General features: G+C 39.0%; 1 protein-coding gene across 1 annotated transcript; it reads right to left on the reverse strand.

Moving 5' to 3' along the window:
- Positions 1-161: 161 nt before the first annotated feature.
- Positions 162-27,864, reverse strand: cyribb (CYFIP related Rac1 interactor Bb). Its single transcript, XM_088322546.1, has 11 exons — positions 27,698-27,864; positions 15,267-15,347; positions 14,287-14,408; positions 11,805-11,910; positions 8,867-9,006; positions 7,811-7,888; positions 4,655-4,771; positions 4,508-4,587; positions 3,299-3,425; positions 3,159-3,229; positions 162-688 (listed from the first exon to the last, which is right to left on the reverse strand). The coding sequence occupies exons 2-11, from the start codon at positions 15,337-15,339 to the stop codon at positions 625-627; spliced, it is 978 nt and encodes a 325-aa protein (XP_088178672.1). The 5' UTR covers positions 15,340-15,347; positions 27,698-27,864; the 3' UTR covers positions 162-624.
- Positions 27,865-27,945: the final 81 nt, after the last annotated feature.

Genomic DNA, 27,945 nt, shown 5'->3' on the forward strand with positions numbered 1-27,945 from the left:
CACCTTAGTTTCCTCCCACAAAAAGCGTCCAACCTTTAAATGAATTTGATGACATTGTCTTGATTTTTCTGTTTTCCATTTTGTTGTTTTGCACCTATTAGTTGTAAAAGCTGATCAAAAACGTAAACCGCCACAAAAAGCAAGGACCAAACGCTGAATCATATAGTGACTGTATAAAAAAATATTTAATAAAAAAACCAAAACAGATTGCCACAAGTACCGTTTGGATGACGGACAGCTTCCATTGCACAAACGCACGGCACAGCAGACAAGCGCGACCCAAACGGATCTTCTCATTAAATAGACGGACAATCATTTTCATCGTGCGGACGCTTTTCCTTTAAATAACAAATCAAACAGATATAAAATACAGTGTCGCTCTCCAGAGATGTCTCTCTTTTATATTCCTCCCCTTCCCTCTGTCCTTTGAAGAGCAAAGACAGGAAGAAGGCACTCTTTGTGTGAAAAACAGAAAAAAGGGACATTTTTTTTGGACATCGAAAAAGACAGCAGTAGCATTATGCATGACGGGTAGGGGGCGGGGCTGCAGCTCTTCTTCTCTCGCAAAAAGAAGGGGGGAAAAAAAAAGACAAATTTCGACAGATTGTCCACACTTGGCGGCGGCTACTGCAGCATCAGCCTGACGCTCTTGTTGGTGGACTCGTCATTGAGATGTTTGGTTGTATACCTGGGAGGAGGTGAAATGGCAAGAGAGGATCAGCGGAGCCCGAAAGACTCCTCGTCAAGATTTTTGGGGTGCGGTGCCTTCAGATCGTCTGTTTTATCATGGAAGTCCTGGCTACCAGATCCATGCGGCTGAGCAAAATGGCGTGTTTTGATGGATTCATACAATACGTGTGGATTGAGGCCTTCTTGCTACTTGGGCATAAAAAGGAAGTCATCGAAGTAGAGGTAATGAAAGACATAAAGAATAGGGCTAAGTTATGGAGATAGGAATTGAGATGATAAGTTAGGGAGATATTGAAGGATGGAGGTAAGTGAAGAGATTAGTGAAGGAAAGAAAGGGGTGAAGTTAGAGAGGTTCGGAAGAAAAAACAGGTACCAAGAGGGTAGGTTGGGGAAGTAGTGAAGGCAGGGAGGAAGGAAGTGGTTTGAACAAATTTATTGACACTAATAACAGAAAAGGGTAGTAAAGGGGGGACAGAAGAATGGTATTGAAGGAAGGTAGTGAAGGGGAAGTACTGAAGGAAGAATGAGGGGGTACGTCAGGGAGGTTAGTTAGGTAAGAGGTTAGTGAAGGACAAAAAGAAAGAAGGAAGGGAGGAAGTTAGGAAGGAGATGAGTAAGTTTTAAGTTAAGGAATGAAAGGGGTGAGTTCGGGAGGTAGTGAAGGAAGGGAGAGCATAAGTTAGGGAGGTTAGTTAGGCTAGTGGTTAGTTTAGGAAGAAAAGAAAGAAGAAGGGAGGGCGTTTGGGAGGTAGTGAAGGAAGGAAGGAAGTTAGGAAGGAAAGGAGTACGTTTTTGAGGTAGTGAAGGAATAAAAGGGGTAAGTTAGGGAGGTAGTGAAGGAAGGAAGGAAGGTAGTAAAAGAAGGAGAGGATGTGTTAGGTAAGAGGTTAGTTAAGGAAGAAAAGAAAGAAGGGAGGACATTTGGGAGGTAGTGAAGGAAGGAAGGATGGATGTTAGGAAGGAAAGGAGTAAGCTTTTGAGGTAGTGAAGGAATAAAAGGGTAAGTTAGGGAGGTAGTGAAGGAAGGAAGATAGTAAAAGAAGGAGAGGATGTGTTAGGGAGGTTAGTTAGGTTCGAAGTAAGTTAAGGAAGGAAAGAGAAATGGAGGAAAGGTAGTAAAGGAAATAAATAAGTGAGGGAGGAAGAAAAGGGGTAAGTTACGGAGGTGGTGAAAGAAGGAAGAGATACTGAGAAGAAAAGGAATGAAGGAGGGAAATTAGGGAGGTAGTGAAGGAATGTAGGAGGTAAGTTAGAGAGTGAAAGAAGGAAGCAAAGAAGGGACGCAGGAAGAAAGAGGTAGTAAAGTCATAAGGAAGGAGGAAAAGGGGTAAAGTTCATGAAGTAATCAAGTAAGGAAGGAAGGAATTAGGTAAATTAGGGAGGTTTTGAAAGAAGGGGAAAAGTTATGGAGGTAGGGAAGGAAGGCTTGGAGTGGGGTATGGAAGGAAGTAAGTAAATTAAGGACACCTCTAACGATGCACCCCTCCTTTAAACAAAAGATAGTAGAGCAGGTCTGGAGGTGTCAGATGAAATTTCTTTCCATAACTCAATCCCGGTGAGTTAGCTGACTGTTTAATCCATTAACGTTCCTGTAAAACTTGCCTAAAAAATGGACGGTTTTGGTCTCTTTTGAAAGGTAAGACTCTGAAGTTTTGTCGCTAACTGAAATAATCACTGCAAGTGCTACTAACATTGAGTAATCCAAGTTTGGACACACAGAAGAAAAGGTTTTTATTTTCGCCTGAATTGTTTTTTTGCAATTAAATGCCTGCACTAGAGTGAAGCATCTTACCTGGACATATGGTGAGACATTAGCTTGAAGCCTTACCTGATACCTTATTCAAATTTGATCACAATCAGAAAAACTAAACATCTTATTATACACATTTTTATAAGGGTAGACCAGTTTAAAACACTAAAACTACTAAAACTGTCTATTTTTTATTTTTTTAAGACATTTTGAAAGAGTTGTAAATGATTGACCCCTTTTTCCAGAAGTCAATCAAAGATTATGTACACTTGCGTGTAATAATGGTGCGTAAAAACGAATCGTAAATGGCCAGACGCACGTTTTTTTTGGGGCCTAATTTGAACACACAGTGAATATCTGCGATTTTTTCTGTTCAGAATTCCATTGTCTAACTAATGTTTCAATAATCATTTGAATCAGTTACTACTGGCTAAAGATATTTGGAGCTAAATAAGGCGGTCTTAGTCTTATCCATACAGACCCTTAAAGGCTAATGTGCGCTGGGGTCTGTGAAAAAAAACCTGCTATTGGCCGAGAGTGGTGTTAATCAAAAGGTCAGAGGCTAACGGCCATATTGGAGCTAATTTTACGAGTCTGATTATTTGTAAACAGAAATTATGTGGAGATACAAACGGATTGCAACAAGGAACGTCAAACGATGCAGGAATGCTTTCAGGCGGATTTTTTTTATATCGTAGAGGAAATAATTGGCATTTACCTGAGAGCATTGAGAAGGCCATCCACACTGTTGGGCGGCTGATCTTTGAGCACTTTGATGCAGCCCTTCATCTGTTGGGTGGCCCAAATTAGCTTTAGCTTTCCAGCTAGCATGTGTGCGCAAGCGATTAGCCTTCTTACGTCGATCTTTGAGGACTTGGCGAAGGCACCGACGGGATGGACGTAATCGTACAGGATGATGACACCCACCATCACCCGCAAGCAGAAAGACACCGTGTCCTCGTTGGCAAAGCGGCTGCGATACTCCCTGCCGGCATACCAAAAACTGCATCAGCACTTTGGTCCTGGACCAGGGGTGTGAAACATATAGCTGGCAAGCGTAAGAAAAAAAAAAAAAAGAGCCAGCTGAAGTTTTAAATATGTCCTATTGATGTTGACAGAGTCAAGCACCACTCCCGAAACAACTATAAATTCATCATTGATCTAGTTTCTTGATTTGGCTCTAAAAATGCACATGATCAATAAATTTGAATTTAAAATGTACAAAATATTCTCCCCTTAAACTCCCCTAGACTGTATCATCCACCAGGGTCTCACTAAATTCTATGGGAAACACTGCAGCAAATATTGTTAATACAGGAGCATCTCTATTTACAAATGCTTCTACAGACGAAAGTTTCCGGTTCTAAAGTACCTGAACAGGAAAATATTGGCTCTAGTTACAAGGTCAAAAAAACAGTAGAGTATGCACAGCTATTTGCCGCTCCCAGAGTTCCCCGAACGTAAACAAAATGGCTATCGCTTCAAATCTGCCTGGAAACCAGTACACATGCATGCTCCCAGCATGCTCTTCGTGTCAACTGTCACAGTTCAGAGATCACAGATGAGGAGGAGGAGGGTTTACGGCAAGACACAGCCCATCATTTAATCATCCCAATTTAAAGACATTTTATCAAAATTCTATGAAGTCTCAGAATTTGTGTCAAGGAATCACCTGGTAAAAGGTAAATAAGGATTTTTATTATTTCGTTTATTCTTTGTTTTGTTTTACATTATTTGCCTCTCAATTTATGTTTATAGTGCTGTAATCTGTTTTTAACATGCATTTGTTTCATTACCTGATGCTCTTTCATGATTTATTGAAAATATATACTGAGTGTTTAGAACGGATTAGTGCATTTACATACAAAATGCATCTCAACTTACAACGTTTCCAGGTTACGGAGCTACTCCCAGAACGAAATAAATTCTTAAGTAGAGGTACCACTGTACTGTATATTATTTGCCCTTTGTTGCACAGATCTTTCCCGTTTGGGTGGTTAGCCACAACTGTTTACATCGCCGAACAATTTGGTGTGCGCTGCCATTTCTGATTTTTGTCTGACTCACGGAGTTTCCAGCATGACTTTGCAGACAGTGGCCATGGTACTGAGGCAGTCGGTGGTGTTCTCAATGGGAAGGTTCTTGTTCTATGCGCAGGAGGATAAATTTAGCCTGGAAATTTACCTGTTCTGTCTGAAACGGGCATCTTCTTACCTCCGACACAAACCTGGTGGTGCTGTCGCTTAAGGTCTTTAGCATGGGTGTGGCATCAGCGTAGAAGAGTGATATCCGATTGGCGAGCTCGTTGTTCACTTCATTCTCACCTTCGGCCTGAGATTTAAAGAAGACATTTAAAGAAGAAGTCAGTTAAGAAAACCGAAGAAGGACAGAAATGACATCACCAAAACAAATTATTTGGAGCTTATCAAGTGGACTCTTAGTCCTGAAACAGAAAACTAGAAAAAAATCTTTAATGGGAGGTTAAATGACACAGTATTACGGCCTGACCTTTATTCTTTCTCGCATAAGAAAAATAATCTTCAAAATTAGTTGATACGTTTATTCTGGTGGTATAATAGACACCTGCAAAATAAATTGCATAATGATGCCAGTTTATCATTTGCAGTATTATTACACACTGTTGTTTTGACTATTATAAATGTTTACATCATTGTCACTATCGGACAGACATGTTGTTGAAGTTCTTGGATTTCCACATCCTTTAAGGCGAACCCTTCTTTTGTAACCAAAGAAATTTCCGCCAAAAAAGGGCTCAGAGGAGGGCCTTTAGAATAAGTTGGAATTTCCAATCTGAAAGCTCGCTCACCTGTTCTCCTTGCAAGTTTAAAATCAATTGATGTGTTCTCTCTTTAATTTAAGTATTAAACTTTAAACCCGTCATTAGTCCAACTGTCTGATATAGCAGATAGCAAGATCATCTTGCTTAATTTAACAGGGATGGGTGAGTCGCGGGGCAGCACGGCGGTGCAGTGGTTAGTGTGTGTGCGGCACAGTTCTGAGGTTATAAGATCGCACCTCCTGTGTGGAGTTTGCATGTTCTCCCCGTGCTTGCGTGGGTTTCCTCCGGGCACTCCGGTTTCCTCCCACATTCCAAAAACATGCATGTCAGATTAATTGGCCGGTGGAAATGAGCGAGTTGTCTTTCTCTGCATGCCCTGAGACCGGCCAGCAACCAGTTCAAGGTGTCCCCTGCCCACTGCCCGAAGTTAGCTGGGATGGGCTATAGCATCCCCGTGACCCTACTGAGGATAAGCGGTGCAGAAAATGGATAGATGGGTGAGTCGCGAATGCCAGTACCAATACAAATCTGATATAAAGGTATAGCTGTTTTACATTCAAGTACTAGAAAGTGGCGGTGTTTTATACAGTCATTAATTTTGTTCATATTTAAAAATAATAACTGGGATTTTGGGGTATTTCTTTAATAATACTTGTTGTTGTGGGGGAAAATAAGTATTTATTTGCACATGTGGTGAAAATATATATATTTTTTTCCAATATTGGACACTTGCAAAGAAGATTGCATATTATAAACTGTTTACATGATTGTCACTATTGGCCAATCATGTTGATGTTAGGAAGAGATGGCATTCAGAACAGGGTGGAATCTCTCATCTTAGGGGTTGGTCTTCTGCTCTCCTTGCAAGTTCAAAATCAATTGATGTCTCCTTTTTTTGAATGTCTACATTTAATAGACCTATTAAATGGAATTGATGGCTACCCGTACCGGTCTTGGAAAAAAGGAAAAGAAAAAAACAAATTATGGCAATACAAACAAAGCCCGTTGGCATGTTCATGTTTATGCAGGTTGACAGATATTTATTTCTTTATCCCCAACTTTTTGGACAAGTTGATCTGGAATTTTGACCATCGTATACTTGAACATTCTTCGTTTATATGTGTGTTCCCATCTGCTTAGACATGTTACTCTCACAGTTCAACAACAGGAAGCAAAGTGGCCGTTCAATGTTTTCTCAAGGGAAGACACTCCAAATCATAATACTTTTTGCAAGCCTGTTAACTCAATATTGCGTTCAGTAATTTCAAAGAGTTATTGATTTTCCTGTGAGAGTAACTTTAAAAAATGGATGACTTCTGAGTATGTCCACACAGAATCAATAAAACATAACGTATTATTTTTAGCCAAAAATTGCTCAAAAAGAGAATTTTGAAGGACTTTACTGATGTTAGTATCAACTAGAAGTTTCACAAAAAATACACGCCATAAATATGTATTCCTTTTAATATTAAGATTATATTAGAAGTGAAGTATTCCATGATGGTGGCACACGCCTCTATAATAATGAAAGTTGGTATTATAATTAACATGAACTCACATGATGCCATCTGGTCTGCAGGACTCTTGCTATAATAAGAGGGTAACCACGACATTATTTTAGGATGGCTTTTAATTGACCTTTTGTAATTACAGTTTAATTTTTTAATCTAATGTCCCTTATGTATTATCAATCTCTGAAATTCATGACAAAAAGTTACCGGACACCAGGGTAGACAACTCTGAAAAGTTGCCTGCCCAGCCATAAAGTTTCACAACTTGAAACACAATAAGACGACTAATCGCAAAAAAAAATAAAAATAAATAAATAAAATTGTTGCAAAGTATTAAGGATTGATAATCAGAATATATAACAGAACAACACGTTAAAATTAAGTTTGTGATAAATCTACTTATAACATTCATTGCATGTATATGCCATCGCCATCAGTATGTACATGTATTTACTCATCTTCATTCATGCAATGTTTGCGTTGTGTCGTCTGCTGCAAGCCGCGTGAACTCCTCTTTCCACGATGCTTTTAATGGAGGTTTACGTTTTGAAGAGTCATAAATTTTGTTAGCTTCTTTTGAATCTTTCTTCAGCGGCTGAGGTTTTGGCTTGATTCCTAACCACTTATCCATTTTTCTTGTGTTCTCTGTGCGTCTACTTTGGAAAATGATATGCAAATGCACGACATTATAACGCTAAAGAAAGTCCGGAAGCAAGAAGTTATTCGAATGAGGCTTCTGATTGGCTGTTTAGTATGCAAATTGCCAAACGAACCGAAATTTCCAAACCGAACGAATATTTCTAAATAGAAAATATAGCAAACGTTTGATTTGGAAAAAAAGAAAAAATAAAGAAAAAATGGATATTTTTTGCTTTCATTGAAATACCTAAGTGGAGACATTTTGTAAGTTGTACGCCCGACGTAAAAGATGCACGCCCAGGGCGTCCGGGCAGACGTTATTTCAGACACTGGTATTATCTATTCTAAGTCCCTTAAAATATTAAAAACAAAAGCCCCACAAACAAGCAAAAGCTGATGGGATGAGAAGGTTCAACTTACAGGGACGTTGTTGATTCGCATGCGACTCAGCGTTCTCCTGTAGTAGCTGAAGTCGTTCTGAATGGCAGGAGTCGTCATCTGCAATGAGAACGATTAGTTATAATTTGTCAATGGTCCCTCAACATATGAACTACTCTAGTTCAGAGAAATTCGAGATATGAAATGTCTTTTGAGCAAAAATCTTGCCTGACATGAGAGAAAATACTTTTTCTTATTATTTCCGGACGCTACCACTATAGTGCTTGAGACCACTCATTGCCAACATCAGCTTGCTCCAGTTAGCACGCGAGTTTCCCGTCATACAAACCTGATCCTGCGCTCTTGTATTGTGTTTTTTAACTTCTCGTGCTCCCTTACTCCTCCCGCACGTTTCTTCCTCACTCCTCCACCTCTGTTACCAACTACCAATTTCATCCATGATAAGTGCTTATAATAAACTCACATTTTATTTTGTCAAAAGCATCTCATTTATCTTATTGCTGTATTACTATGTTCAATTATTATTTGAATGTGTTTTTAGTGATCGGGCCATTTAGAGTTAACTTGGATAATTTGGGAGGCCGGGAACGCAATACCTAATATTTATGGACTATATGGCGCACCTAAAAAGCCCAGTTTGGCCAGAAATTTCAAGGTGGCCCTTATAGTTCAGTGTGCCTTAAGTATTGCATGATCTGATAGCATTCTGCAAGTTATCAATACCAATTATACGGCGGATGAGATTGGAAATGCATATGATGGTTATAGGCATGAATTAACAATGGAGATGGACAGGACGACATCATTTTTTGTTGTGGTATGCATTGCTGAGGTATGGTAATGAGACCTTGGGTCAGCCGATATCTAGATTAAGTTTTTTCCCCTCCTGGATCGGGACCACTGCCAAATTTAAGACCCATTGCGACCCACAAGTCAAAAAAGTTCCCTACTTGTTAAACTAGTCAGCGAACCACTAGGGGACTAGCTGGGTTGTATTAAACGGCAGATGTCAATATCAGCTCATTGCAGAGTAAAGATTTGCAGTGATGTGTAAAACAGCAGGAAATGAGTTGTGACCTTGAGCTCATCAAAGCGCAACGTGAAGTGAAGGATTTGGGCAAACTGCTTGGCGAGTGCCTGCTCCCGCTCCAGGTGTTGCGTGGGGTCGTCGTACATGTCATTGGTCAGTGCGGCCAGCAGGCTGTGCAGTGCTGCCTCTGCGTAAACAAAAAAAGTGTGCAGGCTAGGTAAATGCAGTGAAGGACAGCACTAGCTTCTGAAAACAGTGGCGGACTTCCTCTGAAAAAATTCACCTTGCTAGCGTATCTTCAATCGCCTTCAAGGGCAGAATTTTCATTATGCAAATGAATGAGTCAGAAGAAGTGGTTTCATTTAGAGCGCATGGAAACACCCTTCATAAATTCGGTCTCAGAAGAGCAAAGCAAAATGCTAACCGAGCAGAGCAGATGCCCTAACGACCAAAGAGCTGCTTTAGTAAAGAAGTGGTATCCTTCACATGCAGACGGGACAGGGGAGTAATTATCTTTGAGACACAAAGTGAAGAGGGAGCAAGATTAAAACCATTGTGATAACGGGAAGCAAGTACAAAGCCTTTATCTGCCTGTGCATTAAATAGGGACAGGGAAAAGAGGGGAGGTACCAATTCGGGATCAGTTCTTCCAAGCGCTGAATCAAATATACCAGTGTTTTTCAACCCTTTTTGAACCAAGGTACACTTTTATTTACAAAAAAAAGTTCAGAGGCACACCGTCCGTCGACAATGTTTGAAAATGAACTGATGTCAAATATTTCACTGTACTACCTCAAGCAGATAATTAGTATATAAAAAGAAAATAATACTCAAAATAAAAAAGAATGATGTGCTTTATTTATGTTTTTATTTTTTACAGTGTGATCTTAAACCGCTTTGTTAAACAAATTAAGTTATTAAATGTACTGTGCTGTCTCATGAGCAGATAATTAGTATATGAAAAGTATATAAAAATCTACTGCCACCTACTGATATGGATGACTATTACAGTTCCTCGTCTGAAGATTGCAAAATACTGAATAATAGCCTGATTTTTTGGAAAGATAAAATTGGGGAAATTCCAGCAGCACACTAGTGTGCCCTGGCACACTGGTTAAAAAACACTGACATATACTGTATTTTCACGCCCATAAGGCGCACATAAACGTCTCAGATTTTATTCAAAATTTGAGCCGCACCCTATCACCCAGCGCGCCTTTTGTGGTGGATGTGACTGAGGACTGAAGTTAGGGTGTCCCTATGAAAGTATGAATTGTGGGCGTCACCGCTCACGTTTGAATTTTGTGCGTGTATATAAACAAACGGGCGTGTGCCGATTAAACACAACATGTTTGAGTTATTTTGACACAGAAAATGGCAAAGAGGCGTCCCATCAACTACACTGAGGAACATGGAAATCGAGCTAGCGTGAGAGAACTGAAGATTAATAAATCAATGGTTCAAAAATGGAGGCTGTTCAAAGTGAGATTGAGTGCAGCGTGGGAACAGTGGATGACCGACGGAGACCACAGTTTCACAAAGAATTAACGGTAAAAATGTGAGTACCAAATTCAGTTTTGCTCCCTATTTTTTTACAATTTTGTTATATCCTCGAGTTTTACTATGTGATGAATACTTAAATAAACCATAACCAAACTCAGTCATAGAAGCTGTTTCAAACTATATAAAGAAGCTATTTCTGTTTTGTTTTTTTAACACGCACACGTGTATGCTCATCTATGTGGTTGTAAGGCGGTTGCGCGGCTCTCGCGCAAAATAAGCCGCTGCGTCGCATGAGTTGATAAATAAAGAAATAAAACCAGCTACAGAGAGGGCACCTTTTAGCACGGTGGGCTTTATGGGCGAGCAAATACGGTAATCAAACTACACCACGTTATGGTTCTGAACTCATCTTCCTTACCTGTGACTATGTTTGAGTGAAACAGTTGGCAATTTTCCACGGCACACTTTAACACATGTTTAATTACAATTAATACTTATTGCCATAAACAACATGTGAAAAGTACAAAAAGTTGGTATTAAAATGTACCGGTATTGTTTTGCAGAGAATTGGAAGAGTATCGGTTTGAATGCAATAGGTATCCACCCGTAGCAGTGAATAAAGATACTGCGGACACAACCAATGAACAAATAGAAGGTGCTTCTATTTATAAACCTATACACATCCAATGCCATCATGACACAACTAGGGCGAGCATTTTTCCCAGTCGCGTAGCTACCTGCAGAGCACCTCAGATATTTAAACCCAACTTGTTTGAATTGTATTTGACTTCACATTTTTTTTTTATTTTCAGGCATGTTGCAACACTAACAATAGACCAGGGGTCGGGAACAAATGGCTTGCGCCCCAGATGTGGCTCTTTTCATGGTTCAGAAATACACTAAAAATCTACTCTCTGTTGTTCTGATTGTAGTAGATGCAAAGACATACGGCACAGTAATCTAGAACAATAGGGCATAGTCCCTACTATAGTCACGGTGTCAACAAACCCCATTTTGGCTGTATGTCTCTAAGGAATCCTGTATAAGGAAACTCATTAAACAATTTATGTACACTGTTGATCCAATTTATGATGAGAACCCACAAAACAAACTGTAAACACCTGAAAATGCCAACCATGCACCCAAAGCAATTTGATTTTGCTCTCTGTGCTGAAGGTCAATAAATCTGTGTCCTTTTCATTTGTTGTATTTGTGACATTTTTACAGAAGAACTCCTCTCGCACCTTGTTTTAGAACAATTAATTAAACAGTCAAAATGAGTCTCAACAATCTTAAGTAACTGCGCTAGGGCAACACATTTCAATTTGTATATTTGTTGATATAGGTAACACGCTCTGGCATTATCATTTCATAGATTTTATCAAATCGTTAAACGTCACACAGTGAAATAAACTGCAGTGAAGAATTCGTTTTTTTGTCGTGAAGTCATCTATGCCCGATATCAATCGGATGTCAACTCACCTAACCTCTGGGAGAACTCGTAGAAATGTTTGAGCCTCCCCACCAAGGGGACGACCGCCGCCCACGCCTGCTCCTGAAGCACCTCATCGTTGGGGTTCTGGATGGCCTGGATGAAAAAAACAAAAAGGAAAAAAAAATATTGCCATACTTGTTCGTCAAAAAATATTGCTTTCACGATGGTTTTCTTAAAAATGCAATTTTTTTTAAAATAACTGACATTTGTGAATTAAAAGACAAGTATCTTTTGGTTTTAAGCCCTTTTACACAAAACTGAATGAATACAACTTACAATTTTTTGACTGCTAGATGTTGTTCTATTGTGTTGTGCAACCCAAAAATTTTGCAAGGAAGAATACAAACTACATGAACTCAAAATGTCTAAAACACACATTTTACTTCACATTTTTTGCCCACACTTTTTAAGGATTTTTGGGTACCTGTAGCAGCAAGATGTCAGACAATTATGTCAGCTACTTTAATGTCATCCTTTCTTGATCGATTATTAGTATTTTTAAAAATGCGTGTTTATATTACATCCATCAACATCACCGCTTATCCTCAGTAGGGTCGCAGGGGTGCTGGAGCCCATCTCAGCTATCTTCGGGCAGTGGGCAGGGGACACCCTGAACTGGTTGCCAGCCAGGCGCAGGGCACAGAGGGACATACAATCCGCTCGCTCATTCACACCTAGGGACTATTTGGACCGGCCAATTAACCTGACATGCATGTCTTTGGAATGTGGGGGGAAACCGGAGTGCCCGGAGAAAACCCACGCAAGCACGGGGAGAACATGCAAACTCCACACAGGAGGTTCAATCTAATGACCTCAGAACTGTGCTGCACACGCACTAACCACTGCGCCACCGTGTTGCCCTATATTACAGATCATGTATTTATTATTTTTTATTTAAACCAATAATCTTTATTTCACCACTAAGAATTGCTAAATAATACACAGTAGCCCTTTCAATGCAATGGCAATGTCTTTTCTTTAAATATATTTTGGTGGAGACAATTCTTACCCAGAAGTAAAACCCTCAGTTAACAAAAATCACACACCTCTCAAGCCGAGCAACCAGTCGCCATGCATCCAAAGACCAGACACGTAGAAGGAACATTGAAATATTCAAAAGACATAACTTTGGGGTCTATAAATCTATTTTCAGTTAAATTCCAGTGGTTTAAAGTCCAGGTTCTTCTTCATAAATGTTTTTCAGATGAATTGAACTTGATAAACGCTATCTAAATAATTTTAACGGAAATTGTTGAGGAAAAGGAAATTGCAGTGAAAGGTCAAAAACGCGGTTGTACAGTTTTACCGAGGGACGTTTGTTCGAGCTTGAAAATGTGCAGTGATTGGATCAAACTTTATGTTTGTCCCGCATTTTTTTTTCTTTATTTTTTAGTGTAACATGAAAACGGTTAAAGTAAGAAGAGGCCTATTTCCAAGATAGTCAAAGGCAGACCCAAAACCCAAGGAAAAATAAAAAGAGTTTGTTCGAGTGCTTATGAGAAAGGCATGTACTTGCACACGCACCATAAATGAGCTGACTAGGGTTGGTATTCATGACTTAAAGCCCTTTCAGGCGGATCTGCTTTTTAAACTTAGGAGATTTAACAAAATGTATGGGCTCAGGGGATGGGCTCTTAGAGCGGATTTTGAAATTAGCATTGTGATGATTTCTTTTACAGTCCTCTCCTGTTAGATAGCGATACATATTGAACTCTGTCTTTATTTTGAGTGTCTACTATACTATAAATGTATTTATTTTTCATCACATCTTTACTCTAAGTAGAATTCACTTCCATGTGTTATTTGCATTTTAGACCTTTCGTCAGTTTTACTTCTTTTAAGCACTTAAATGCCTTTTTTTTTAGTTTTATTGCAGTTTAATATGTGTACTTGAAATCAGCATCTAGTAATATGCCAATCAGTTATTTGTAATTTTATATTTTTTACAAGTCAGCAAGTCCGGTTTTTGTTTTGTGTTGAGGGAGGCCGGGTTTAATTTCTTTCTGTGTAATGGTTTCCTTCTTTTTGTCATCCAAACTTATCGCATTTTGGTTTTGGGCAAAAAAATATTTTGATTAATCCCCAATATGTATTGATACGTTTATTCAGTTTTTATAGTATACCCTGTCTTGAAAATTACAGATTGTTTACATCATTGTTACCATTGGCAGTTCATGTTGCTGTTCTTTGATTATCCTCACCCTTTAGGGTGAATCTGCTTTTCTAATGTAGAGATTTATTTAAAAAAAAAGTTCAGGGAAGGGCTATTAGAACAGGTTGGAATTTCCTATTTGAGGTTTGGGCTCTTTCCTGTTCTCTTTGGAAATTTAAATTCCATCAATGTCTTTTCTCCTTATAATGCGTGTAAACTTTAAGCTCATCATTAATGTTGTCTTCTTCTCCTATTTGAGGATTCTATTTTAAATTATCTCAATTTAGTGAAGCATAATTCACTTCAAGAAAGTGTACCTCTCTGATCTGGCGGCCAGCACCTTTGTAGCCCTGCAACTCGTCCAGGATGGCTTCTGCATCTTTCAGCACGACGCCCACCTGCAGCCATACGTGTCGTTCGCCTTCCGTTGGCTGCGCATCTGTAAGGAAATCTGGTTAGTTGATTCATGTCACGCCTTAAGTGCTAACAAAAGAAAAACTCTGATTTAAATTTTAAGAGATTATTTTTTATGCGTTGCCAATTTGGACTTTAAATTCTGAATTGGTTTGTATCCAGTTTAGGGACTAACGGGTTCCTGGAAAAATATTACTTTTGTCAGTAACGATTACCGTACCGCATTATTGACAACATTTTGGAACTTTACGGTCGTTACTACATGTTGGTTACGGCGTTATTCCGCCATAAATTAAATGAATATCATGAAATAAACTCTACTCTGATTGCCTGTTACTTTTGCATCACTCATGTTGTCACAAACTACCCTTGATCCACCTCCAACTGTATTGAAGGGCTGGCATGTTTATTATATTTAACTACAAAGTGACACTCAACACAGTTTTTGCAGCGCCGTCTCAAGCAAAAAGTATAAAAATAAATAACTTTCCAAATTAACTAATGACTGCAGCTTACCGTTTTTTTTTTTGTAAATGCCCTCATCAGATGTGGTGGAAATACTCAATGTTTTACTGATCGAGAAAATAAATTGGAAAAAGTTCAAATCATAGCGAATGGTTGTGTAAGGATGCAGTACTGAATTTTGGCCTTGCCAAGTGTAAAAATCCCTCAGCGACCTAACCCAGCTCTGTTGGGCAATGGGACCAGGGCCCAAGGCTACCAAACCTTCAGCTGGTCCCAGCTGAATCATCTAATTCAGGATGGTGATCAATAGTTCGCTCACACATCTGCCTAAAACTGGCAGGTGAAGCCAAAATGCCTCCAGTTAGGAGCGAAGACTCGAATTTGAACGATCGATGCAGCGTGGCTCACATTCACTCACTTTCAAAATCCAGAAAGAAATTGGGCTCCTGTTCCAGGTCGGTGCAGGTCAGCACCTTCAACAGGTTCCCCATGTTGGCACCTGAAGGAGAAGAGGATGGATCAATAAGTAATTCCAGGGAAACAAACTGGTGAGGCACGGCTCCAGAACGGCGCCCCCATGAGTCCTGATACTCTGCTACAACTCACTTCTCCAAAAGATATGCTTTTTCTGCACATGCTCTCTTGCATACCAGATGCCAAGCCCCTGCCCCCCAAAAAACTCCCAAAATAAACTGACTTAGTTTTTTTCCTGCTTTTCTCAATTCCTACCCAGCAACCGTTTGACGGTAAATTTAGCCTGCTTGTATGCTTATGAAAAATGTCAATCGGGTTGGTTATCTGAAACAAAGGTAGCAACAAGGGACAAACATAATTTGGCTTTAAACATTATAAACATTTGCAAAGTGACAAAAAGACAAGTTTTGCTATGAGGATGGTGAAAAGGTTTTGGAAAAATAATACAACGAAAACTTCCAAAAACCTTGGGTTAGGATCATTTCTTAACAGATTTTACAGATATATTGCTGATCAAGCGGGACTGAAAACGGGTCGTTGCCCTCAGGCCATTTAAAGTCTGCCCAGCAACATGTGAGCACCTTAAGTTCTGGTAAATCAAAGTGATTTGTACCCTGGTAACAATTCTGGTTACATGTGAGCAAGGCTTTTTTTCCTACTTCACCTTTTCTCTTTCCCCGAAACCACCATTAAAGCTTCAAGGACCCGTGGATCCTCATTCTTAGATCTGCAACTAACACACTGGACGTTGACAACTCTTGGTAGCACCTAATGTTAGTCATTTCTCCACTGTCAGTAAAGATGGGAAGGTTGTGAGGCGTGGCATTAAGGCGCTTCACTTATCCTCTCGCGCCACCTATTGTGGACCTGAACCCCGGAATGAGGTCAAATTATGGGCAGGGCAGGCAGCGCTTAACCCACTTTTTAGGTGTACTAAATAATCTCAAAAGAATCAATTTCCTTTGTGTGTTTTAATGCAATTTCAGGTCAAATGTCCCGAAAAGTCACTTGAGGATGGCACTGGGAGGAAAACTGTTACTATAGGCGTCACCAGTGGCACTTTTGTGTCGTTTTGTTTTGAATTGCTGGCTCGCTGAAGGAAGAGGGAGAGTAGAGAGTCTGCCTATGTACAGGATGGTGCGGTGGAGGACGTAGGATTGATTTGACAAGCAAAAACCCATCCGCATCCCTCATTGGCTAAGGCTAATCTGGCGGAGGGCTTGCTGTTTCCATGGAGCCCCGCTTAAAATTGGGGTCCCATCGAAAACATTGCTGTGGCCAATGAGAGAGTGAGAGCAATGTGTGAAGGGGGAATGTAAACATGAAGTCTTGTGCACCCCCAAAAGTCTAATGAAAAAAGAGAAAAGGAAAGTCAGGAGTATATGGTCTACATTTTAAACTGGACTTTAATTATTAAAGAGCAGCTAAACCTAACAATACTTGATAACGGTTTAATTCATTTAATAGCAGATGGATATATGCGGCTTCTTGTTGTGAACTATGATAGTCCAAGGGTGAAGAACCGTTTTGACGAAGTTTTGAGAGAGCCAAACCATTTATTTTAGGACAATAAATAAATCCACCAAACCCGCTCTCCAAGACAAAACTGATTTTTAGCGCATTTTATTTTACTGTGTGACGTTTGATGATCTGGTTACATCTATAAAATAATAATGCCAGAACCTGTGTGCCATATCAATAGAAATAAACCACTTAAATTTTGTCTCCTCCCCAGCAGTTACTTAAGATTGTTGAGCCTCATTTAAACAGTAATTGTAATGGTCTTAAAACAAGGTGCGAGCAGAGTTCTTTTGTAAAAATGTCCCAAAATACGGCAAAACTAGAAATATACGGATGTATTTACCTTCAAAAAATACTACAAACGAGAAGTATAGGGATGTATTTACCTTGAGCACTGTGTAAAAAGAGAGAGAGTGGAGAGCGCGCTGTTAGAGCTGAGATCTGCCCACCCCTACGGATCACGCAATCAAATAGCTCTGGGTGCTTGGCTGGCGTTTACAGGTTTTTAAGTTTTTTTAGTGGGTTTTCGTTAACAGTTAGAATTCCATTGAGACGTACAACCAAAACGGGGTCTGTTGGTGTACACTGTGACTGTAGTTAAAACTGTGCCATATATAGTCTAGACTGAACATTACACACTTTCACGTCGCTTCAGTTTTTGCCTATACTGTCCTAGAATTGGAACGGCACAGGATTTTTTTGCCTGAGCCTATTTTTATCTCCGAACCGGATGTACTCATGAAAAGAGCCAAATCTGGCACGGAATTCGTAGGTTCCTTACCCCTGTGTTAGATGGACGTTGGAAAATTCAGAAATACAAAACCTGAGAATAATTTCACAAACCACAGAACTGCTTTAGGACTACAGTCGAGCTGAATTTATGCCTCTCAAAGAATTTTAAATTGTGCGGTGATTACATTAGCGGAAGAACAGAGCCACACCATATTCGGAGGTTAGTCCTCAAAGAAGTTTCCCTAGGTTCGATTCCTGGGTGACTTTTCTTTGAAGGTCATTATTCTCCCTCTTCCCCCACTTACTGTAAGTCATATGCACACAGCTAATGTCATCAATTCCGATTGACAATCTGCGATTGGTGTGCGGGGGCACTTTTAGAAGAAAATTTCATGGCGCCAAAGGTGTTTAGTATTAAACACGTTAATAATTTTGCTCATATATAGAGCACAAAGGATAGGCACCCTGCCCTTTTCTACAATGTTTTAACTCTAAATTCAAAACAGTGGCTTTGAATCAGGTGTGCTTTGTAGTCTGGAATTTCCGGTACCTATAAATTAAAGAAAGGGTATGATGGTCAAAGAGAGAAGCGGTAGGGACCAGACCAGTCAAATAAGCAAATGGGACTGAGATTTGACAAGATGTGACCGTCAGTAAGACAGGTAAGGGTCAGAGTGTTCAGTTCCAGAGGAAAATAACACAAAGGGATAGGCTGCTGTACATACAAAATTGGACATGACAGGATGGCTTGTAAAATAAAGTGTATGATCCAAGAGGAGAAAAATATCCTCAGGATGGAATTGTGAGAACTATCATTTTCCCATTGCAAATAGGTGGCCTTTAGACGGAACACGGAGACAGGCTTGCAGTGTCTTTTGAATGCCACGCCCATTGCAGCATCCACTCTGGCTCCGGCTGCGTGCCTACCATGCCAGGGTAGCACTGAGACTGAGCACTGCGACAGAGCGCTCGTAGAAAAGTCACAGAACAGAAGGCGTGTGAATCAGTTGAGGGGAGGGGAAGAGTGCTGAAATTCGACTATTACACTGTTTGGCAACCACCTGGCCACCAACCGGTACCAGGCTGTGGATTATTCGGAACCGGCAGGGTTGGGTAGGGTTACTTTAACTTGATTACTTTCAATTACTTTTGGATTACTCCAATACCAAATATGCCAATAAAAGACAAAAGAAACTAAATATGAATAAAATTATGACTCACAACACGTGGTAAGCTCTCTCTCCTGGCTTTGATCTCTTTGATCTCCGGCAAAACTAACATAAAATGCAACAGAAACAAAATGAAAATAAATCCAAACAGCTTGCCAACATCATTTTTGCCGTTCCATGTATTCCGTTACTCCCCAAGCCTGCCCAAAATTTAGTAATTTTATTCATATTTAGCTTCTTTTGTCTTTTATTAGCATATTTGGTATTGGAGTAATCCAAAAGTAGTCGAAAGTAATCAAGTTAAAGTAACCCTACCCAACCCTGGGAACCGGGCTGCACACAAAAAAAGATATACATTAAAAATATTTTTTACCTATAATTGTATTACTGACACTGCTTTGTTTCAGACTCAACTTGAACCAGGGCTTTGAGGTGGTCTGTTTTAATTGAAATCAGGGTAGTTTGCACGTGCGGGCGCAGTCGCCTGTCAGGCGGTGCAAATGTCCCAATACGAATACATGAAAAAACATTCACACCAATACCACTGGACTTCAACAAGAAGAACTAAGCGCTAACCTCTTCCAGGTATGTTGGAAGTTTTAATCTGAAGTAAAAACAAGTGAATTTATGAGGTACTCTCCATTTCAACATAAACAACACAAAGGCGTAATGTGACTTTCACAAATGCTTTAACATGCAGTTTTGCTGACCAATGAGTGAGTTCCACTACTTGGAAAAAAATCTCTGTGAAACAGTGCAGCAAATCGTGAATCCTTAATTGATTATGTTTAAAAGGAAACCATAACCTCAAAAAATAACTTTTGGGCATAACGATGTTATACTTGAATCATCTGTTTTGAGATAATATGCTTTTGTTTTCACATAATTTAACATAATGTATGTGCTGTTGGGGGGTTAAAATATGCATTTAAAGGAATGAATTTCTTCCATATCAAAATCAACTAAACTTTCTGCTCTACTAAAACCTATACTTGAGAGTGCAAGTACGACATTTTCTTTGCAACCCCGGTTTACAATGTTTATAAAGGTTTAAACCAAGAATACAAAAACATTAAATCAATTTTTTTTTCTTTGAGTATTATCTTGTACCACACATACTTTTTGTGTTGGCTGGCAGCAGCCGATATCTGTGATAAGGGCGCCATCTAGCGGTCAGAGAAAAACTTCCGAGTGTATTTCCAAAGCGTTTTAAAACTTCAGTATGGAAAAAGTATACAAATCAGGTAGGATGATGTACTATTTTGTAATTGTATTCAGTTTCTTTTCATTTATTGATTGCATGTATTAAAAAATTAATAATTTTATGAATGGAATAGTCTTATTGTTGATGATATCAACGTTGTAAAACATATATGCATGCAACAGAAATAGACATAGCACTCCAGGGTAAAACATGTAATGAAAATTAGAAGAAAAAAAACGATGAAATAATTTTAGGATGATTAGGTAGTAAATCAATTATGTACAGCATAGAAAAGCTAGCATAAGTTTTAATATTAATGCAATGAAAATAATAACGAAATGGAAATAAGTGCAATCACATTTAGCAGCGCAATTTAAAAAACACAACATAATTCACAAGGTGTGTGTGTTACATATATATACACATATATATATATAAAGTCTGGTACTGAACCCCTAAAGCCCCCGATAGCATGGTTGCCTCTGGCTATCGGTGTGTGTGAAGCGAAATGTAAAGCGGTTAAGGAGGTCTTCAAGGACTTAAAAGGCGCTATATAAATGCAGACCACAGACCATTTGTATATATATATATATATATATATACATATATATATATTGTATTAATTTAATGGGTAGGACTAGATGAGTATTTGAACTTCCTTCCACCACTTTTGAAGGTGTAGACTGCGCCGATTGTTTCTCTTTTTGAATAACTTTATTCTCTCATTTGTACTGCTTTCGTAAACACTATTTTCGAATAAACTGAAGTGTTTAACAATGGAAGAGCGTCTTTTGAGCACATCCCACGGTTTGAACTAAAATAATGATCAATTAATATTTACAAATGAAATGTGCATGTAACGCTGATCATGAATGATATGTGACTGTACCCTGGGTTTGACAATTAGGCCACACATGACAGTAGCAAGATAGTATTCTATTTTTCATACAGCAAAGTCTGACTTAACACTTATGTGATGTTAGGGTCTCCAGTGACCCGGTTCAAGGTTATAAAATCTAATAACTGATGTGTCTCAGGGACAATAAAATCAATTTACAAGAGAAATATCAGGGAATATATGGTTTTAATGCATTTAATGTTTGTTAGGATGTTGTATGGACTATATAAAGCGATACTCCGTTCTTTTACTCAGTAGACCCCTGGTCAAAATTGGTACACTAACACAACATAAGGGTTAAATTGGAACTAATTTAAAAGCAATTTTTTAAGTGTGAAATCAGATATTAAAGTGAACGGATAAAAGAGCCATGAAAGCAAGCTGATAAACCTCAACTCTAGAAAAAAGCTAATCCTACTCTACATTTGATTTCACTGTGTGACATATGATTTCATAAAATATATGAAATAATAATAATGTAATATGTGTCTCATAACATCAAATATACCACTTAAAAGGTGTCTCCCTCCCACAGTTGCATATAATTGTTGAAGTTTATTTCAACTGTGATTTTTGTCATGTATAAGAGTTTCACAACAAGGTGCTAGCAGACTTCTTTCGTACAAATGTCACAAAATTCTGAAAACAAGAAGGATACGGATGTTTTTACTGGGGCTGCAGGATTTTTGAAGAAAAAAGAAAACTAATCGCGATTAATTTTAGCCCTGTATGGCAAATGTAATTGCTGTTTTGCTTCTTTACAAATTAGCGATTTTAAAAGTGAAGTGCATTGTATGCGCTAGTTTATTGGTGTGTGTGAGTAATTAATCATAGGGAGCAATGTTTCTCATGGAATTTTGTGAGACCTTGGTGGGTGGACAGTCATGGACAGGAATCTCAATTATGCAGCCCAGTGGCCAATTGAGGCCCGCATGGAGATTGTTTAACTGTAATATGAAAGTTTAAAGGGACAGTTGTATTATTTAGCGCCTTCCAAGTGGTAGGAAAAAAATCATTCATTAAAAGAACAATATTGATTTAAAAATAATCCAAAATACGCGAACCATGATATAAATGTGCTAATTTTAAAATGCATTTATTTTACATAACATGAGTTAATTGTCAGCCATCTTGTTGCTACAGGTAACAAAAACATCAAAAAGGCTGGGCAAGAAAATGCGAGGAAAAATTGTGCATTTTGGTTACTTTGAGTCTCCATAGTTTGCATTCTTCATTGTGTTTGGTTGCACTACATAATACAGCAATATCTAGTGATCAAATAATACACATATTCCTTTTAATGTAAGTAAAACCCCTGATCTTATTTTGTGTACTAGATAAAACATATTTGAGAACAGTGGAATGTTTTTAATCAGAGCTTTTCTTGTGGAAAACCCGATTTGGCCTAGTTTCACCTGGACCCTAGCTCCAAAGCAGTGCTAGGAATCAAATGGACTTAACCATTTCAAGGCAGTGGAGTATTTCTGACGCTGCTTTGTTTACAGTTTTGTTTTGTTTTACTTTTCTGATTTTTTTTATCCAGCATTTTTTTTTAAATCATACAAAAGCCTATCCTTTCTTTTGTTGAAGAAACAAGAGTTTTAATTTTTGGGGGAGCTTGGGGTGAATTTGAGGGGTGCTTGAGCACCCCAACAACAGTCTGGTAACACCCATGGGTAAAAGCTCTGTAGTTTGAAAGATAGAGCCATGTGGATTGCTCCAGTCAACTAATTGTGAAATCCTAGTATTTACCTTCAGCTATGTGACATGGCTACAGTTCTTGGGAATCGAATCGTCACCATTAGTCTTCAATTCCATTATATAGGTGCGAATCTTTGACATGTTTGAAATTTAGAAACACACGTCTTAAAAGTCGACAAGCCCGTCATTGATCATTCTTTTCATAACTTGTGCAAGCTACACATTTGAAAAGAAATCCAGGAAATGGTAAAAGGCGGATATCACTCTCGCATGCATGTTCTGATGCATCTCATTGGCTAAAAACACAAAGAAAACATTTGTTCTTGTCAGATAATCAGTCTTTAAAAATTAAAAAAATGGCAATCTGATGCCATTTACCGGTATGATTGTTAGTTACTTGGAAGATCACTACAAGAAAATAAAAGATACTGAACAATGGCACATTTTTTTGCAAAGACCAAATTGGGCAGTGTTTTCATACGTAAGATCCTGGCGGGCCGCGAGGGTTTAAGTGGTCCCGCCAGAGTCTCATAAACTTGTATTATTTAAAAATGTAATAATATATTAATATATATATATATAAATGCAAAGTTAATCTAAATAACTTTTACATTTCTCATTAAATGAATGATTTTATTTTTAATTATATGAATGAAAGTCAGCAAACCAACAAGACGTTATCCTGACAGCAAAGTGACAAAAAAAAAACGCCTTCACTGCATGCACACAACCACGTGAACAAAGCACTTCCTCTTGTGCAATACTTCCTCTATATCACTTCCCGTTTTGACGCCGCTACCTCAGCGACTGCATGGCGCCAAAGCAAAACTATAAGAAAAGAAAATGCAAAATTGATGGCAGGTTCAGGGCCATATTTAACAAATAACGGGGTTCATACACATTTTTTCGTGGCTAAATTCAAGCACATTTTTGAGGATTTTCAAAGCCAATTTTCCAATTTCTTCAGTACCAATCAAAAAAGAAATAAAACATGATATTGTAAATAATAATAATTATTGATTGTCGCTACGATTATTATCATTATTATTATTGATTCCACCAACACTAACAATGGCTGGTGCAAGCCAAGTAAGGTCACTTCTTATAAAAAAAAAAAATCAATTTAACTGGGAACCGCTGAAAACAGAGTATTTTATTTATTTTGTTTGTTTGTTTTTTCACTAGCTTTTTTTGTTTTCTCATACATTTATACGATCTGTGGATAAGATAACTATAAATGGTACTCTGCATAAATCTACCCTTTAAGGAAGAGTGGCAAGAAGAAAGCAGTTTCTAAAAGAATACCATAAAGAGGCCTGTTGGTGTTTGCAAGAAGCTACAAGGGGGGCACGAATAACATGTGAAACAAGGTGATTTGGTGATGTGACCAAAATGGAACTTTTGGGGCTGAATGCCAAGCGTTGTGTTTGGCGTTAGAGTAACACTGCACATCACCCTGAAATCACCACCCACACTGTGAAACATTGTGGTGGCAGCATTATGCTCTGGGGTTGTTGGTTTTTTGAGTGTATGGGAAAATTAATGGAACCAAATACAGGGCGGCTCTGGTAGAGTCTGCAAGTGACCTGGAAATGGGGTGCAAGTTACCCTTCCGACAGGACAACAACCCTAAACATAGAGCAAACTCTAAAATGGAATGGTTTAAAACTAACGATATGAAGGTGTGAGAATGGCCAAGCTAACATCCACACCATTTGTGGAAAGATCTGAAAAATGCTGTGCACCAACAACCACCATCGTAAGGAACTTGCTTTGTAAGGAAAGATGGGAACATATTTCTGTTTCAAGATGTGAAAAACCTATATAGACATACAATCCGTGTGGTAAAACAGACTAATGTTTGTGTTTTTTGCTAATGTATCACTCACAAAAGGTTTCAGATCATAAAACCAATTTTAATGTCACACAGAGACAACCCAAAGACATACAAAATGCAGTTTTAAAGAGTTTTTCCCATTTATTAAGGCAACAAGAAAATCAAAACCTTTCTGGCCTTATGTGAAAAAAAATTCCCCCCCGAACCTGAAAGCGAGTTGGGTCACTTTTGGCAGCGATAACAGAAATCAAAATGTTTACGATACTTAATGAGTCTTTCACAATGCTGTGGAGGATTTTTGGCCCACTCTTCTTTGCAAAATTGTTTCAAATCGACCATATTGGAGGGTTTAGTAGCATGAACTACCCTTTTAATGTTATTGAGCCATTCACAGGTGGATTTGCTGATGTGTTTTGGATCATTGTCCTGCTCCATGGTCCAAAAGTGGTTGAGTTTGAGGGCAGGAACTTATTGATGGACGATCTCCTTCGGGAACTTCCAGTAAACACCAGAATGAATTATTCCGTCAACATATTTTACTGTTAGTATCAGGTTCTTTTTGTCAAATGCTGTGCCATTTTTATGCCAAATATAGCAGGCTGCACACCTTTCAAAAAGTTCAATTTTTGACTCATCAGTCCACGGAATGTTTCTCCAATTGTCTTGAGCATAATCAAGATGCTTTTTGGCAAATGTAAGAAAACTGTGTTCTTTTTGTGACAGCATTGTTTTTTGCCAGGTAACTCTTCAATGGATGCCATTTTTAGCGAGTGTCTTTCTTTTAACAGTCATGAACCTTATCTTAACTGAGGCCAGCGGGGCCTGTAGTACCTTGGAAGGTCCTTTTGTAACTTCCTGCACTCTTGGAGTAATCTTAGTTTGTCAACCACTCCTGGGAAGGTTAGCCACTGTTCCCAGTTTTCTCCTTTAGTAGATAATGGCTCAGACAGTCTTTCGATGCAGCCCAACAGCCTTGGAAATGGCTTGGTGACTTTTTCCGGACTAATAAATTTCATTTACTTTTTTCTAATTTCTTCTGGAATTTCTTTGGATCATGGCATGTCAATTATGTTTTTGAGATTTTGTAGCCTACTTCGCTTTGTCTGACAGATTCAATTTGAGTGATTTCTTGAATCAACACAGATGGTGGCCAACAATTTTAGGTGTGGCCAGTAGATTTGAACTCAACTTTCCCAAAACTGTGGTTGGCCACAGTTACTTTGTAATTCAACAAGGGGAGACAATTACTTTTTTACATCATGCCAGATAGGACTAGATTTTTTTGTGCCTTAATAAATGAACTATTTTTAAATGAAAGCACTACTAACTGTACACAAAAAGTCCCCAGTTCGAGACCGGGTGGAAACAAATGTTGGCCTGGAGAGGGATGGGCACCACCAGAATGTATTTGCCCAGAACACACGACAGGAAATGATGCCCCTACGACCCTAGTGGTTAAGGGATCCAACCAACTAGTGACTGTGACAAATTACTGTTTTACAGTAATGTTCCCAGCACTGCATACAAGGCTTTTTGAGTCAAAAAGGCTTCCGACCGTGCACAAATGCTGAAGTACGATTCAACTTTTGCAAACTGAACAGATGTTTCCCAATCTAAATTGATGAATATGGGTAGAAGAGAACTCTTTGGGCTTGCTTGTCAATCCTGGAGCTCAGTGACATCAGAGAGACAGGACCCCGTTAACAGTGTTGGGACTGGCGTATTACAAAGGATTGTGTTCCAGGAATGAAATTCCTTTCCTCAATAACAAGTACTGTATCCAGTTATCAATTACATTGTGTAACTGAACTGTTTTTACAACATGGTGCATTACCCTGCTACTTATTAAAATCAGATCAGGAACTACAACATCCTCCAATCACTAACTGTTCCTCCTTCCATTGTAATGTAACATACAGCCCTCAATCCACCAGCAACATTTAAAGAACTAAACCCAAGCGCAGGGTACGAGGCTGCAGAATTTCTCCCTACAAATTTTCAGACCTTCTCCCCACTGTATGTACTTGCATCCAAGCCATAGTTTCAAAAAGAATTTAAAATACTGAAATCAGGAGATCCGTGGACTTGTGCATGTTTGGTTGTGTGTGTCCGGTCTCGAATGGTCTGCAACGCGTGGGGTGGGTGCGTGGCTTATACAGGATCAGAAAACGAATGGGGCAAATGTGAGAACAGAATTTACAGCAAAAAGCGCTGAATGTTTGTCTTTTTATTTGTAAAATTATTTTTGCACCTGCACCTCGTGCTGAAGGTAAGCTGTGCCCAATATCAGTTTGGGTAAAAGTTCATATTTTTCTCTATATAGGAGCTGCTTTCACTAACTATTTTTGTATATAAATGTATATAAGTTGTACTAAATGATGCATAAAAAAGCAATAGTTAAAAAGTTATGTAATGCAGCTTGAAACGATGATTACTGTGATGCAACATGTTTCAATGCAACCATGCCACCAAGTGCGGCATGTTGAGCGAGGTCCTGTTTTAGTAGTTTTATTAATGTTTTAGATGTATGTCATGCACAGACGGCCTGACTTCTTTGTATTGTTTTGTTTACTGAATGCAGGCAATAAACAAAGTGACTGTGCACCCTTTTTTTTCCGCACAATGACCGATTTTAAGTGATGCCGTTTGAAATTTCTTGTGATTAAGGGTTATACGTATGAACTTGACTCGACTTTAAAGACAAAATGGATATGGAGTGTATCGGAGTTAGTTTGCAAGCTCTCAAGATGGCATAGGCCAGGAAACAGAAGGGTACACCGCTATCGCAGGTTGGTTTTCTTCTATTTAATTATGTGGCCATTTTCTAGCTGTTTTATGGGCTCGACTTCTATCAGAGTACATACGGTAAGTTACTTTTTAGATGAAGTGGCTGGTAACTAACTACTTACAATTTTACAATAACACGCCCAACACTACCCATTAGATCCACACACCCTCACATATTCGTCGTTCAGCAGTGTTTTTGTCATAGGGTGTCAGATGTTCACTGAAGTGATACACAAAAGTAGTGACTGTCAACATCTTTAAACGCTTAGCTGCAAGAACTACCCAGTAGCAGGTCATGTGTATATGGAGTAAAGGGAAGTAAAACCTGCCTGTGTGTACTCCATTACAAAGGGAGAGAATCCAAAAGGACTTTATATGCCATCTCGGTAGAGAAGAGAACGTCGCTCGTGACTCATCATTCCTCATCAACGAACCACGGCCATCCCGATGCAAGTAAATAGCAACTAGTGGTACTATCAAGCGGAAGCAAATAAGGCATTTACGAGCTGTTTCGGCTTGAATTTACCTTGTAGTCGCCAGCGGCGGGGTGACTGAACGGCACACTACCGGGCCAGGAGACGAACAAGTGGAAGAAGAAGCTGGACAAGGAGAAGGTCCCGTCCGCTGCTTCGTGAGCTTCTTCCAAGCAGAAGAAAAGCGCCTTGGCGTTTCCGGGTTTGTATTGTGACGTCAGTTTAGAAGGGGGGCTCGTTTTGGGCGTCTTGTCATCTCAGAGGGGTGGACTATAAACGTCATCCACGTCAGATCTGCATA

This window comes from Urocampus carinirostris, chromosome 18, assembly GCF_059441175.1.
Source record: "Urocampus carinirostris isolate Australia breed hairy pipefish chromosome 18, RoL_Ucar_1.0, whole genome shotgun sequence".
Lineage (NCBI taxonomy): Eukaryota > Metazoa > Chordata > Actinopteri > Syngnathiformes > Syngnathidae > Urocampus > Urocampus carinirostris.

Excerpts from the sequence above, each read along its gene's own strand:
- cyribb (XM_088322546.1), bottom strand. The coding sequence starts at position 15,339 with ATGGGGAACCTGTTGAAGGTGCTGACCTGCACCGACCTGGAACAGGAG. Across the intron at positions 4,772-7,810 it reads TGCGAATCAACAACGTCCCT|GCCGAAGGTGAGAATGAAGT; the intron begins GTAAGTTGAACC and ends TTTAAATCTCAG. Across the intron at positions 689-3,158 it reads GGCCTTCTCAATGCTCTCAG|GTATACAACCAAACATCTCA; the intron begins GTAAATGCCAAT and ends ACCTCCTCCCAG.